The sequence below is a fragment of the Theobroma umbraticum genome, unplaced genomic scaffold (assembly GCF_002168275.2).
Source record: "Theobroma umbraticum cultivar Fairchild unplaced genomic scaffold, ASM216827v3 scaffold_4.1, whole genome shotgun sequence".
Classification (NCBI taxonomy): domain Eukaryota; kingdom Viridiplantae; phylum Streptophyta; class Magnoliopsida; order Malvales; family Malvaceae; genus Theobroma; species Theobroma umbraticum.
The window spans coordinates 2,622,371-2,637,430 of record NW_018397258.1 but is presented as its reverse complement, the minus strand read 5'-3'; the positions used below and the strand labels follow the sequence as shown (position 1 = coordinate 2,637,430).

General features: G+C 32.9%; 1 protein-coding gene and 2 pseudogenes across 1 annotated transcript; 2 read left to right on the top strand and 1 right to left on the bottom strand.

Annotated features, from left to right (window-relative positions):
- Positions 1-1,361: 1,361 nt before the first annotated feature.
- LOC110414360 (putative UDP-rhamnose:rhamnosyltransferase 1 pseudogene) lies at positions 1,362-2,777 on the top strand (annotated as a pseudogene).
- A 1,182-nt stretch (positions 2,778-3,959) lies between these two features.
- On the top strand, positions 3,960-5,025 carry LOC110413283 (soyasaponin III rhamnosyltransferase pseudogene; annotated as a pseudogene).
- Positions 5,026-5,138: 113 nt separating this feature from the next.
- Positions 5,139-9,975, bottom strand: LOC110414149 (Mechanosensitive ion channel protein). Its single transcript, XM_021425215.2, has 7 exons — positions 9,795-9,975; positions 8,429-9,335; positions 8,041-8,318; positions 7,217-7,317; positions 6,443-6,550; positions 6,049-6,270; positions 5,139-5,607 (listed from the first exon to the last, which is right to left on the bottom strand). Exons 2-7 carry the CDS (start codon positions 9,244-9,246, stop codon positions 5,494-5,496), a joined length of 1,641 nt encoding a protein of 546 aa, XP_021280890.1. The 5' UTR covers positions 9,247-9,335; positions 9,795-9,975; the 3' UTR covers positions 5,139-5,493.
- Between the last annotated feature and the right edge of the window lie 5,085 nt (positions 9,976-15,060).

Here is a 15,060-nt window from a genome sequence, read left to right as displayed (position 1 = left end):
TGGTTTCTGAAGAAGGAGAGAATTTAAGGGTCAGAGCTAAAGAAGCAGCTGAAGTTTTTGGGAACCGAAACCTGCAACATAGTTACGTCAATAGATTTGTTGAGTATCTGGAGAAAAATGGAGCTGCAACTGATTAAAGTCAGGAATAATGTTTCAAATACAAATAAGATGGCTGTTTTGTTGATTTACGAGCAATAACTTTCCTTGTTTCTTTTATTTGGATTTTCAAGCTTAAAAATGTAATGTTACTCAATAATTATCATGTGCCAAGCCTCAAAACTCAGCTGCACTAGATTGACAAATTTAGAGACTGGAAATTTCCAATCACATTTCTTAATTCATTTCAATTTCCAAGTAGCCGACTAGTAGCATGTGAAGCTCTGCTTCTATAAATAAAGTTTCAACTTAATTTGGATCTCCTCCCTCAATCTCTATGCTAATAGCCATTCCCAAGTTGTAAGGAATTATACACTTTTCATGAATTTAACCATATAGCTGCTCTTATGAATTTCATGAATTTTATACACTTCAAGCATAAATTTTTAGGCAGATTTTTTTTTCTCTGTTAAAATAAAGTTTCTATTAATAATCCGAATTGAATAAAATTCTGGTGAGAATCAGAAGTTTAATTTGAAGGAATAGGTGGAGGAGTTTTTTGTCAAGTAAGAAAAGAGAAACTAGAAAGAAGCAAAGATAATATCAGAGTGAAGGCATAAAGTAAGAAAATATATAAAAATCTTAAAACAAGGAATATTATATGAAGATTTTTTTAGTTTTTCACAAGCCAATCATTTTAAATAAACTAGAACTGGAGCCACATGGCTATTACACAAAAGAAACAATATATCACAATTTTAAGTCTGCTATAAATACAGCTACACGTTTTTTATATTTATCACTTGCTTTTCACTTAAAAGAAAAAAAAGCCAAATAGTCTCTTAAATACATGATTAACATTACACAATCAACGCTCTACACCTTATCCAGTTGATAATACAAATATTGAAAATAAACAAACACTCGACATTGAACATAATATTGTGTCATCCCTACATAACCACACTCCAAAACAGTTTCAATAAAGATGGATGGAAATTTGTCCTTCCCTGCATTGTTTTTAAGCAGACTTTTGAATATGCTTCCTGGGATTGCGAAAATTTGTCTTTCACATTATTATATTTTTAATAGAAAGACAATAGCCAAGCACCTTACTTTTTTTTTTCTTTTGCTAGGTCAATGGACAACTACCTCAATAGTCCTTTCCTTATAGTGTAATTTCTAGACTTTTCTGCCTTCATATTGGTGGAGGCTGTTTAGAGTACTATCAGCTGTCTCAAATCCTTGATTGCTCCCTATCAGAAATGGCTAGAGATTTTCATGTAGTGATGCTTCCCTGGTCTGCTTTTGGCCACTTGATACCATTCTTTCAACTCTCTGTAGCCCTAGGCAAAGCAGGAGTGAAAGTCTCCTTCGTATCAACCCCTAGAAATATCGGAAGACTCAAAGTTCCTTCAGATTTAGCAAACCTGATAGATTTAGTAGCTTTTCAGTTGCCAGCCTTGGATAATGAGACACTCTTGCCAGAGGGTTCTGAGGCCACCGTGGACATTCCTTCCGAGAAAATTCAATACCTGAAGATTGCATACGATCTACTTCGACACCCGGTCAAGCAGTTCATCTCAGATCAACGACCGGGTTGGATAATCGTTGATGTCATTCCTCATTGGGTGGTTGAGATTGCCCACGAATACCAAATCCCTCTCATTAATTTCTCAGTTTTCTCTGCTTCTTCATATAGTTTCTTTGCAAATCCAAGATCCCTCACCAGCGACGGCCAAAAAAGAATGAGGTCTTCTCCGGAAAGTTTGACGTCACCGCCTGAGTGGTTTGATTTTCCTTCTTCATTAGCTTATCCTAGTTCCCTAGCTACTGGCATGCATGAGGGGTTTTACGGAAAGAATGCTTCTGGAGTATCTGACGCTGAAAGGCTTGCTAAAATTATTCAGGCATCTAAAGCTTTTGCTATACGTAGTTGCACGGAATATGAAGCCGAATACTTGAACGTAGTGGAGAAGACAAATGGCAAACCAGTGATTCCTATAGGTTTGCTCCTACCAGTGAAACCTGAAGGAAGAAGAATGACAGACAAGTCATGGATAGAAATCTTTGAGTGGCTTGATGTACAAAAGCCTAAGTCAGTTGTGTTTGTAGGATTTGGCAGCGAGTACAAGCTAAGCAAGAATCAAATTCATGAGATAGCGTACGGGCTGGAGCTATCAGGATTGCCATTTTTATGGGCACTGAGGAAGCCTGAATGGGCTCTTAGCGACGATGATGCTCTGCCTCCTGGTTTTAGCGACCGTACCCGTGGAAGAGGAGTTGTCAGCATTGGTTGGGCACCGCAATTGGAAATTTTAGAACACCCATCAATCGGAGGCTCGTTGTTTCACGCCGGATGGGGTTCAATTATAGAAACGCTGCAGTTTGGGCATTGTCTCGTGGTTTTACCATTCATTATTGACCAACCCTTGAATGCAAGGTTTTTGGTGGAGAAAGGTTTGGCAGTGGAAGTAGAGAGAAGTGACGATGGATCATTTAGCGGAGTTGATATAGCTAAAGCTCTGAGACTGGCCATGGTGTCCGAGGAAGGACAGAGTCTAAGAGTCCGAACCAGAGAAGCGGCTCAAATTTTTGGAAACAGAGACCTGCAAAACAGTTACTTCAATAGCTTTGTGGAGTATCTAGAGAAAAATGGAGCTGCAAATCAAAGGCGTTAATCTTCCAAGTTCCAATAATAAAAATGGAAGAAAAGGCTTTGTTAAGTTACAAGCAAGCTTTGTCCACTACTCCCCGTCCTAGCTGGTGACCTTTAAATTACAAAACCTTTGGTTCCTTTCCTTCTGTCTTTCAAATGCCTACTGGAATATTTAACTTTTGATGCCTTACCAATCTATATTACTATTTAATTGTTTTTTGGCACAATCATTACAATTTTATAAACATTTTTTTTATTATTCTTACATAATTGTAAACTTTAAATTTAACAATCATGATTTTCACAAGTATACTCTTTAAACTTTTTGTCAAAAATGTCGTTAGCATTTTCTTGCATGGCTCCTATGGCATGAAATAAAGTTCACCGAATACATTAGCTAGGCATGGTTGCCCATTTACTAGTGCAAACTATAGATCCTGCTAATCTCCTTCCCTCATCTCACCTACTTTTGGTGGTGAGTGGGAGAGAAAAGTGAAACATTAGAGGAAAAGAAATTGTCAATACGTTTACATGGCATAATATTTTTAAAAAAATTAAATTATTTTGAAGAATTTAAATAAGTTTTAATTCTTTTATTTTGTTTAATCAAATTTTAAAATTTTATTAAATTTTTTTAAATAATTTAAGGACCTTTTCAAACGTTTTGCCTTTCTAAATCTTGCTAGTAAATTCATTTCATACTTACCAAATACATAGGCACAGGTAAAGGAAAGATAATCTGCTTTATTTGCCTTCCTCCCAACACAGAAGCACTGCACCTATATTTGCCATACTTAAATAGATGTTCAAGGCTCTGGTACATCACTAAATCTGAGAAACAAAGTGGCCAAAGACCTTCACGTTGTTAGATCCCATGATCCGCCTTCGGACACATGGGGCCATTTTTTCAACTCTCATTTGCCTTGGCCAAAGCTAGAGTTAAGGTCTCCTTCATTCAAACACCTAACAACATCAAAAGACTCCCCAAAATTCCTTCGAATTTAGCCACCCTCATCAATTTGGTGGAGCTTCCATTGCCTGCACTGGACAAGGATGTCCTACCAGATGGCGCTGAGGCCTCTGTCGATATCCCATTTGAGAAATATCAGTACCTGAAAACCGCATACGATATGCGTAAAGAAATTTTCAAGAAATTCGTGGCTGATCAATCACCAGACTGGATATTTGTTGATGTTATCCCTTATTGGGCAGCGGAGGTCGCCCTAGAATTTCAAGTTCCCCTCTTGTAATTCACAATTTTTACTGCTTCCACAGACGTTTTCCTTGGCTCACCAGATTATTTGTTTGGTGAGGGCCAAAAGAAGCTACGTTCGTCTCCATAAAGTTTGATGTCAGCCCCGGAATGGGTCACCTTCCCATCTACTGTTGCCTTCAAGAAACATGAGGCTGTTGTCAGTTTTTCTGCCATTTATGGAGCAAATGGCACTGAAAAAGATGCCTATCGCATTTCCAAGGCCTTACATTCATGCCAAGCTGTTGCTGTACGTAGTTGCAATGAGCTTGAAGGTGATTACTTAAGTTCACTTGAAAAGATGCTCGGAAAAAAGGTGATTCCAGTAGGTTTGCTTCCACCGGAGAAACCACGAGGAAGAAGGGACATCACTGACGAGAAATGGGTTAAGATTTTTGAGTTGGTTGATCAGCAAAAGCCCAAGTCAGTTGTATTTGTGGGATTTGGCAGTGAGTGTAAACTGAGCAGAGATCAAACCTATGAGTTAGCTTATGAAATAGAGTTATCTCAAGTACAATTTTCATGGGCACTTAGGAAGCCACTTGGGCTAAAGATGATATCGATGCTCTGCCACCAGGTTTTGCTCAAAGGACCCAAGGCAGGGGATTGGTGACTACTGGGTGGGCACCGCAAATGGAAATTTTGGGACACTCTTCGACTGGTGGCACGTTGTTTCAGTGTGGTTGGAATTCTGTGGTGGAGACTCTACAATTCGGGCACACCCTGGTGGCGCTGCCGTTTGTCTTTGACCAAGCTCTGAATGCAAGATTGCTTGTGGAGAAAGGTTTGGCCGTGGAGATTGACAGAGCTGAAGATGGATCGTGTGACAAAAATGATATTGCCGAATGTTTAAGGCTAGCAATGGTGTCAGAGGAAAGAGAAGGCCTGAGGGCTCGTGCAAGAGCAGCTGCCAAAGTTTTGGGTGATCAGGAGAAGTACATTGCTCATTTTGTTGAGTACGTGGAAAATGGAGTAGCTAATAATGCTATTCATGGTTAACAAGATTCTTCTGGTTGAAGTTCTGCAATAAACATTATGGAACAATAAAAAACCTTACTCAATCATTACTTTGGATTTTCGAAATCAGCACAAAGCTTTTGTAATTGCTCAAAATCTTAAAATATACAGCAGTTGCAGTGTTTTCTCCAGCCAATGGCTGGCGACATTGACAGATTTTTGAAATTTTTCATTTAAAAAAAGGGCAAAACAATTGCAAAGAAAAATCGTTTGTGTTTGCAACAAATGGAATCACAACCCACTCCATTGGTCAGCTGAGCCAATACCTTTACCACATCATAACCATTTCTTCACAAATTCATGTAATGACAACTCTTCCCCATCAACACAAAAGCACAAGGTCATTGAAAACTGAACATGTTCCTACTGATATTGTGTTGACTTATATCTCTTGAAATGTTCAAGTTGTAAAGGACTAAGAAATGTAAACCTCAGCCTCTCTAAAAGATATCATTCTCCATTGGCTGCATCACTGACTGGCCGTACCTTGGAATGTATTGCCCAATGTCGCACCATGCTTCTTAATAATCTGGACAGACTGCAGAAGAATATCTTGTTGTGTGGAGTATAATTCATCTTTGCTCTAGAATTGCATATCGTACATCAATGTGGATATCAGTAAAATGAGAAAGAAAAACACTTGTCAGGCTTAAAATGATAAATTTTGAAAAGAAGCCACAGCCAAGCATCCAGCATTCAGAACAAAATCCCAGGAGAGGAAAACAATATCAATAAATCAAGGGTTTGAGGCAGTCTTTTAAACTTATCAGTGCAGCTATGCAAACCACAGTTGCACATCTGTTTTAAACAGTGGCATTAAGTTTTAATATTTTTAAAATGAAATTCAGAAAATCAGAAACACTTGAGATCCGAGATTTGGCTCATTAGTTTGGGCACAATCCCCTGCTTAGAAAGCAGGGTTTGAATCCCCCCTCTCCCAATAAAAAAAAAAAAAACTGGGCAACTGATCAAATAACAATGGTACCTAAACATCAGAAAAAAGGAATCGAGGATGAGACATTACCATATGTCTGAGATTGCATCCAATGGTCAGTTCTGCATAAGAACTTTCGATATGAGACAGGAAACAGTAAGGGGCCTCCTTTCCCAAGAAAACTTTTGAGTTTGATTGCAGCATGACCTTGATGTCATTGGATATCTGGGGAATCTTGTCCAGATCTTCAATTTGCAAGGGAATTTTGGTTACCACGGCACGCCATTGAGCACGTGACTTGTTCATAATAACCTATAAATTTTCATGGTTAACAAAGATTACCAAGAATGATGGTTTTGAGTATGACTAGTGTACAATGTATAAATAAGCAAATGAGCATACTCTCAGTAGACTTGATGAACAGTGAAAAGAATTCTTCTCTTTCTAGCAAAAGGAAGAAAAAGAAAAAAAAAAAAAGACCAACCTGACTGGAAAAGAGCGAGTTTGGAACCAAAACTGGAAATTTCTCAGAGTTAAGTAATGTTGTGCTTGTAAGTCCCATGTCCACCACTTGACCTTCTATAGATCCTGCCTGCAGTAAGAACATTTTATTGTCAATTCATGCAGAAAAGCAAGGAAATGAAATAACAAACCTAACCTTGTTAAAACCACAAGGTTTTACAGGTAAAATAACCTTAATGATGGAATAAAATAAATGGCATTTAGGTTATACGGGCACAGTGGACATCACAACAAAGGTCAGGATTACCAATATACCCTCATACATAAAGACGTATAAACCAACTAACTTCAGGGAAATAACTGAAGAGTCGGTCAATAGTGGAATTAGGAGGGACAGAGTGCAATGAACAGAAATCATAAGCAAATACCAAGCTATCAGTACCCAGTTGGTGCTACCTGAAAGATGATGAGTGATTGATTCATCAAAGCAGAAAACAAAATATTAACAGCAAGAATAATAAATAATAAGTACTTCAATTCAATAATGCACAACAAATACTTCATATGCACATCTATGAGAGCTTAATTCTTGACATCCTACGGTGAAGTACAAACTGCAGCTGAAACAGCATTTAGGAAATAAAGAAAACAATTCCTTTTCTCATTGTGGACTGTAAATATGAAAAAGCTTATTGGACTGATAAGCATTGGACAGAAAGAAAATCTTTTCCTGCATGGAAAGAAAAACATTTGCTCAGTTACGTGTTACCTTAACAGTTGCTCAGTTACATGTTACCTTTATTGTATCACCCAATGAAAAAGGTTTGGAAAACTGCATAGACAATCCACTGAGCACATTTCCAAGAATGTCCCTGGCAGCAAAAGCGGTGGCCACTCCTATGATGAGGTTGAATCGGTTATATGATTATTTCAAAGACAATAAACAAGTAATACATATTATATCTACAATATGAACTTTCAAGAAATAGCAATTAGGCATCTTTTCATTTGGCAATAAAACACATACAAACAGCATTTGCAAGTTATTGCATAATCTTCAAAATCATTCTAAGATCAATAATAGAAAATACTAAAAGCAATGTCTTATTTGAGATATGAGAGCACTTATGATTTATACTATAAATTTTAACCAACCGTGGAAAAATCCGTCTTTAAATAAACTGTACAAGCATGTTAAAGCACATGTACAGCAGATTTAGAAAGGTTAAAAATATAGTGTTATAGAAATATATTCATGGTAAATTGTACTTATCAGAAAACACATCACCAACAACATAGCCCTCTGCTATAAGTGAAGACCAAGCAAAACGTTTAAAAACATACTGACAAAAACATACACCTGTTCGGACACACAAGAAAGTAAGATGGAAATATAAAGCCAAAAGTATATGATAAAAGAACTACAAGAAAAGCAAGCATATGCTACTTTAAATTCAAACCTACTGAGCCATGCCACGATACCTATTACCATTAAAATAAATTTGAAAATGTTATCTACATTAGCAACATTTAATTTTAAGATTCCCTTGCACAATTAGATCCAATTATCATAAACGAACTTAAACAGAAAAGAACATTCATTTAGCAGAAAACACCCACCACCTATGCCACCAACTGTCAGAATAGATTGCACAGCTACCCCACATGCCTCTGCTAAAGCCATTACCCCGATAACAAATAGACCAACAGATGAAACTTTGTCCATGGTTAACAACTTTTCCCGATCAATCCCTGCTAAATTCTGAGCAGCCAGTGCACGATCAAGCACATTTGTTTTCCAACGATGCAAAAACCAGACAAATGAAAGGATAGCTGCTCCCCTCCATGCTTGTGCAACGTATTGTGAAGCAATAGTACTTGGTGCCACCATCATGCCACTGCAAGTCAATGTACCTTTCACTCACTATACATTGACAAAAAAATAATGCAGAAACATGTGAATCGAAGGATGAGAAAGAGTTAAATATTGAAAATTAGAACCACTAACATTTGAGAGAATGCCATGAAGGTAATTAGATATCTCACTGGATCCTCCAAAGCTCCCCAGAAGCTTTTCTCATATGGAACTTGATCCCCAAGTAAGCTTCCAGATGGCAGGACTGAAGTTTGCATTGCATACTTGTGAAATCTTCTCAAAAGCCTGGGCATGACCACCCAAGCCAAAATGGTACCAGTCAAAGTGAAACCAACCGGAACAACCACATCTTTAAGATACGGATGGGAATCAAGCAACTGTTCAACATGAGGCTTCAGTTCATTAGAGGCTTCTTTAGCCTTTTGCCCAGTATAACCTACTGCATCCACAGCATTACGCCAAGCTTCTTTGACTTTATCAACCCAATCACTGCCAATAACACTACTGTTGCTAACATCCACTTCCCCTCCACCAGGAGAAGCTGAGACTTCAGATTCCACAGATTTATCAGTCTTGCTACTGAAAGACAACGAGTGTGACTGACTTCTCAACACTGGGCTTATAAAAACAAATGGGAACACACTCCGGTAACGCAAAGTCGATGAATTCAAGGATGATGCAGCCATGGGATTGATTTTGTGGAAACATTTATGAGCCAAAGGATCAGACACCACAACTTTAATATGGGTATTCACAAACTTTGCAGCAGATTGTGGTTCTCTTTTGTTATAAATGCTATCTACATAAGCATAAGATGATCTGACATAGTTTTGATCAACACTTCTTGTAAGTTCCATATAGGAATTGTATAGTGGCAATAATGGTGGTTGTGAAGAGGGATATAAGGAATTAGACAGTGACCTCAGTCTTGAAAGCCTAATTCCAGCCATTATAGCAACCAAGCGGTACTCACATAGTCCAAAAAGTGAATATCTATAAAATTTTGTGTGGCCAACTGAAACCAGAAACAATTCTCAATCTGCAAATAGGAAATTTTCAACCAATGATTATCACTTATTGATGCCACAATCAAAGCTAAACTCAAAAAAAGAAAGAAAAAGGCAATGGCAATATCACGATCAGATATTTGACAAGAATTTGAACATTGGAATAAATTACACACAGTTAAAAACTTGGCAATAAGAGAAGTATGCATTAACCCTAAATCTCCGCTTGGATGCCAAGAAAGTGAAAAGGAAAAAAAAATGTGAAGAAATAAAATTTAAATCTAACGGTTTCCGTCCTTTGGTCTTAGGTGATAAATAATTCAAACTCAGATGCATAACCGTCCTGAAGGTCAGAAATTCACTCGAAATTTCCAGTCGTTAGGTCAGTTTTTTTGCATTTCCCAGCAACCAAACGAAACACAAGATTGTTTTGGAATTATTTTAAAAAATATTGATAAACTGATAAAGTTACACCAAGTTACTTTACTAACCTGTAACGGTTGACTTTTCAGGCTAGTGGAGCTTTTGAATATATGTTTGAATAAAATTTTACAAGGAAAATGAAGATGAGCAGAGATTCTTCTTTTGCTCGGCAAGGGAGAACTACGGAGACTTGACAGAGACTAAGCAGAACAATTAGTACATTCTCCTTTCCGTACAAATTGGTTTACGTTCATCTGATGCTTTGATGGACTAAGTAGGACGATCTAACGGTTGAGATAGTTCATTTTTAATTGGGCCATCACTGTACTTATTCAGCGGCTATTTTAAGGTCCTTTATTTCGTTTTGGGCTTATTTATTTCTGGGAAATTCCCAAAATCCCTATCATTGTGTTAATGCCGGGTTTGGTCCGGGGAATAGCTAAGCCATTCCCCCCTCATTTTTTTCTTTTATTCTTATGCTGGGTTGGTTTTCAAGGTGGAGAATAGCCATTCCAAGTAATGGCTATTCTCCAAAATCCTGGTTTAGCCATTCCCCACCTCTCCCATGTTAATGGCTATTTCATGACTATTAAATAGAGTAAAAAATTTATCGGATAAAGATATCCTTATTTATTGGAAATAATTACAACTTATAAATAAAAAATAAAAATATATTAATAATTTAATAATAAATTATTAATTTTTAAATTTTGAATGAAAATAGAAATTAAATGATTAAAAATGAAAATACAAATAGAGACAATATCAAAAGAAATTGAAATAAAAAATCATATTAATAATTTAATAATAAATTATTAAGATTTTAAAATTTTAATAAAAATAAAATTAAAAGATTAAAAAGGAAAAATATTATCAAATTATAACAATGAATAATTTTGTCTAGTTTACTAAATTATAATAAAAGGTACTTTTATCTTTTTATCATTTATTTTTTAATTATTCTTGCCAACCAAACATCAAAATGAGTTATAATAACAATTTTTATTCTAGTCCATTCCATAAACCAAACAACATAATAATCATTCTATTCTATTCTTTTCTTATTCTATTTCAACATAATAATTATTCTATTCTATTCCGTGGACCAAACATAACATAAATATACATGTCACACAAAAATGAGATTTTTTATCTTGCATTGAGTAAGTAAAATAATTTTAAAAAACTTGTAAATGTAAACACTGCAAGTTTTATTAAGTTAACTTCTTAATGAAAAATTAATAATTCCATGACAAGGCAGCATTAAAGTAAAACAACCCAGTCCAAGTTATTCTAAAGAAAACAGACAAGATGGTTAACGACAATGAAAACATTACTAAATTGGATGGAAAATAATGTCTCACATCAAGCAAGTAAAGAAATCTTAATAAATTTATAAATATGAACATCACACTCTCCATCAAATTAATCTTTTAAAGAGAAAGTATTGAGTCTTGTTTCTCCTTTAACTATTTATTAATGTGGATAATACCAAAAAGACATGTATCCACTTTAATGATCTTTGCTTTTATTTATTTTATGTTGACATAATTATTAAGATTTTAGATATTTTTTAAATTAATTAGTGATAGTTAAAAAAATTAAATTCATATTTAATATACTATCAATGTATATAAAAATTCAAAAAAAAATTTCGATAAGTTGAGAATGTGAAAAAACTATTAATTACATACGGGTAAAGAGCAAGATCCTAATCTTAGTTTTTTTTAGAGAAATTGACTAATTTTAACTAATAAGTTGAAAACTTTAACCCACAAACTTTGTGCATAATCAAACATAAATCTAAACATCTTTAATTAGTGAACTTGATAATGACCTATATTAGAAAATCAACATTAACCAGCAAGAAATACGTGTGAACTCGAAACCAACATCAATACAGTCCATAACCATCCTATAAAAAGATATATTTTTTATTTAAATTTAAAAAATAAAAATTTAAATTTTACTCTTTAAGTAGATAATCATATATTAACTAATGAATCAAATGTTTAAGTATGTACAAAGCACATACTTACTTTCAATTCCTTTGTACAAAAGGAACCAAGAATTCATACGGAAAGAAAATATTACTTTAAAAGATTAAAAGTTTCAAGATTTATGTTCTTGCGGGGATACACTTGGAATTATGGAGTGGCCCCGGCTTCTAACCCAGATAAAGTCCGGCAGTGAAGTGCCAAATCGACAATTGATGGTGTAGGGAGGCAAATGTCTAGGTTGAAGCAAGGGGAGGGCTTTGTGTACTTTTAAAATATAGTGCCATTTATCATTCCGAATCTCATGTAACACAATTATTCTCTTTTGTTATTCTCTAGCCACTTGAATTAAAGAATTCATTTTTGGTTCACACAATCATGGTGTCTCGCTAAAGTGAATCACAAAAAAGAAGTGGAAGAAAGCTTGCTTCCTAGTTCTAAATTAGTGTTAAAATGTAAAATCTCAAGCATGAAATAAATTAAAAAAAATCATAATGTTTCAAAAGATTTTTAAATTATTTAAGAAAACGTAAATTAATTTTTATTTTTTATTTTATTTAATCTAACTCTCGTATTTTTATTTTGGACAAAATAAATCTTATAACCAAAAGTTAACTAATTGTTATCAATCAAAATAACATTTATTTATTTTTTATATATATGATGTTGATGTGACACTAATATAATGAGAATAAATATCACATGATAATATCATTATGTTATATTATCATTTAATATAATATTTACTATATTATGCCAACAACAAGTAATATAAAATTATATGTGATATTTTATCAACACAATCAGTGAACCCATCTATTTGATCTAGAATAAACATATCAAGATATAAAGATCTAAAATAAACATATAAAGATTTGATTGAACTTAGTAAAAGATAAAAAATTTATTTGAATTTTTTAAATAATTTAAAGATTTTTTAAAAATTATAATGTCTAAATAAACCCCTAGCGGTGAAAAAGAAAACAAAACCCATTTTCCTTTTTATTTTGGAAGGATGAATTCTTTCTCATTTTAACTAAGAAATATAAATAAATTATTGAATAATGCTATGTGACTCTTCATTTTTTATCTTATTAGGTTTTTTGCTTGTTACGACAAAAATTTATCAAATAAATCTAAAGATAATATCCCTTTCAAAAAAAATCTAAAAACAATATCTACTAAATTAGGACAAGTACATTTATTCATAGATATAAATTTTGAAATTAAATCAGACAAATAATAAGAATAAAAAGCGTAAGAATTAAGATCAGAAAAGTATGTTTCATAATTCCGCGTCATGATCATGACTGAAAACACATACGATCTCAACATCTTGACCATGTCCATGTATGAATATAACCCCTTTCTGATTTGCCCATTTACACAAATGAAAACGAAAATTCAATCCTCTACTAACTATTCGGGTTGAAATAGTGACACTTAGTCAGTAATGGTGTTTAGAATTTGGACACTAGAAGAAAAAAAAATGGCACTTTGATTTGGTCTTGGAGTCCTTGTCAATTGCTGATAGACCATTTCTCAAAAACAAGTAATTCCTCAGAATAATATTATAAATAAACATATTTTTAGTAATTTAAAACACAAAGACATAATATATAAAAAGATCTTTAAACTATTTAAGAAAATTCAAATAAGCTTTCATATTTTTATTACATTCAATCAAATCCTTATACTTTTATTTTAAACCAAATAAATCTTTGTAGTTTTTATATTGAGCTAAATAAGCCTTCATAACTAATGATTGATGTAGTTAAAATATCATTCATTATTCTATGTCATGTGACGCTGATTTAGTATGTTAAAATATTATAATTGATTATGATATGTCAGGATTGCATATCATAATTGATGATGACATAACTTACTGATTTAGTATGATAACATGATTATGTGATATTTTCACCATCTTTATCAATTTCCTATGTGCCATGTAGATATATAATGATAAGAGATATTTTTATTAATGATAATTAGTCAATTATTAGTCATAAGATTGATTTGATTCAAAATAAAAACTTAATTAAACACAATAAAAGAAAATGGCTAATTTAAATATTTTGAATAGTTTAAGGGTTTATTTGAGGATTATGTCAAAAATAAGTAATATTTTTATATTACTAAAATTTTTAAATAAATTTTTATTTTTATTTTAAATTAAATAAATTCTTAATGATTGATTGACTATGGTTAGTCAAAATAATACTTATTATAACATTACATTGATGTGGTATATTGACTTAACATAAGGGAAAGTGAGATTGTCATTTGATAATATCTATCATACTACATAACATATCATGTCATTATTTATTATGATAACTTAACATGAGACATCAATTAGGGGCAGAGCTACGAAACTTTTATTAGGGGCCAAAGATGGAAAAGGTATAAGAATTAAAATTTTTTAAAACTAACACATTGAATTTAAGAAATAATCAAAAGATTCATAATAGACAATAATTTTATATAGTATGTAAATCAAAAGAAATAAAAAAAAAACTTACAATAGTTTTATAAGTATCAAATTTTACTTGAAAAGCATCCATTTCTTCAAATTTGAGCTTAGTACGTTTTAATTCAAATTACTCTTTTTCATGATTTGAAGTATTAAAGTTTGATGGCTCAAATATAAAAAAATTATTTAAAACTGCACTTTAATCAAACTTGATTTTTTTTTTTTGAAAAGTGTTTTTATTGAACCTTTGATTGACCAAAGACTCCTAAACCACTTGAAAACTTATACAATTACACAAAAAAACCACTCTAAAAACTTGATGGTTGCACAAAAAAAACAAAAATGCCCAACAACAAAAAGAAGAGCAAGCACATTAGACCACTAACATAAAAAAAAAAAAAACTAAGATCATATCCGAATCAATAGGTAGTCAACATGCAATATTATTATTTTATTTTAAATTTAAAATATTAAATATAAAATTATAATATATAAAATAAAAATAATTAAATACGATATACAGGATTTTTCACAATGATTAAGTATATAAATAGTTAAATAATATAAATAGAAAAAAATAAAAGAAAACTTTACTTTTTCTTAATTTACACAATGATGGTGAGTAGTTTCCGTCATTCCTTGTCCAAGCTCATAAATTCATAAATTTTTATTTAAACAATGAAATGTATTTTAATAATAAGTTACAAAGAAAAGACTAAAGCAAAAAAAAAAGACAAAGAAAAAGGGAGATAGAGGTGTGAAGAAATTTAAATTAGGGTAAAATTACGTAGAGTTTATGAAGTCATTTTATTATTTTTTATTTATATTTATATAAAAATAAAAAATTTATTTTGAGGG

Excerpts from the sequence above, each read along its gene's own strand:
- LOC110414149 (XM_021425215.2), bottom strand. The coding sequence starts at position 9,246 with ATGGCTGGAATTAGGCTTTCAAGACTGAGGTCACTGTCTAATTCCTTA. Across the intron at positions 6,271-6,442 it reads ACTCGCTCTTTTCCAGTCAG|GTTATTATGAACAAGTCACG; the intron begins GTTGGTCTTTTT and ends GAAAATTTATAG. Across the intron at positions 5,608-6,048 it reads GATGCAATCTCAGACATATG|AGCAAAGATGAATTATACTC; the intron begins GTAATGTCTCAT and ends ATGCAATTCTAG.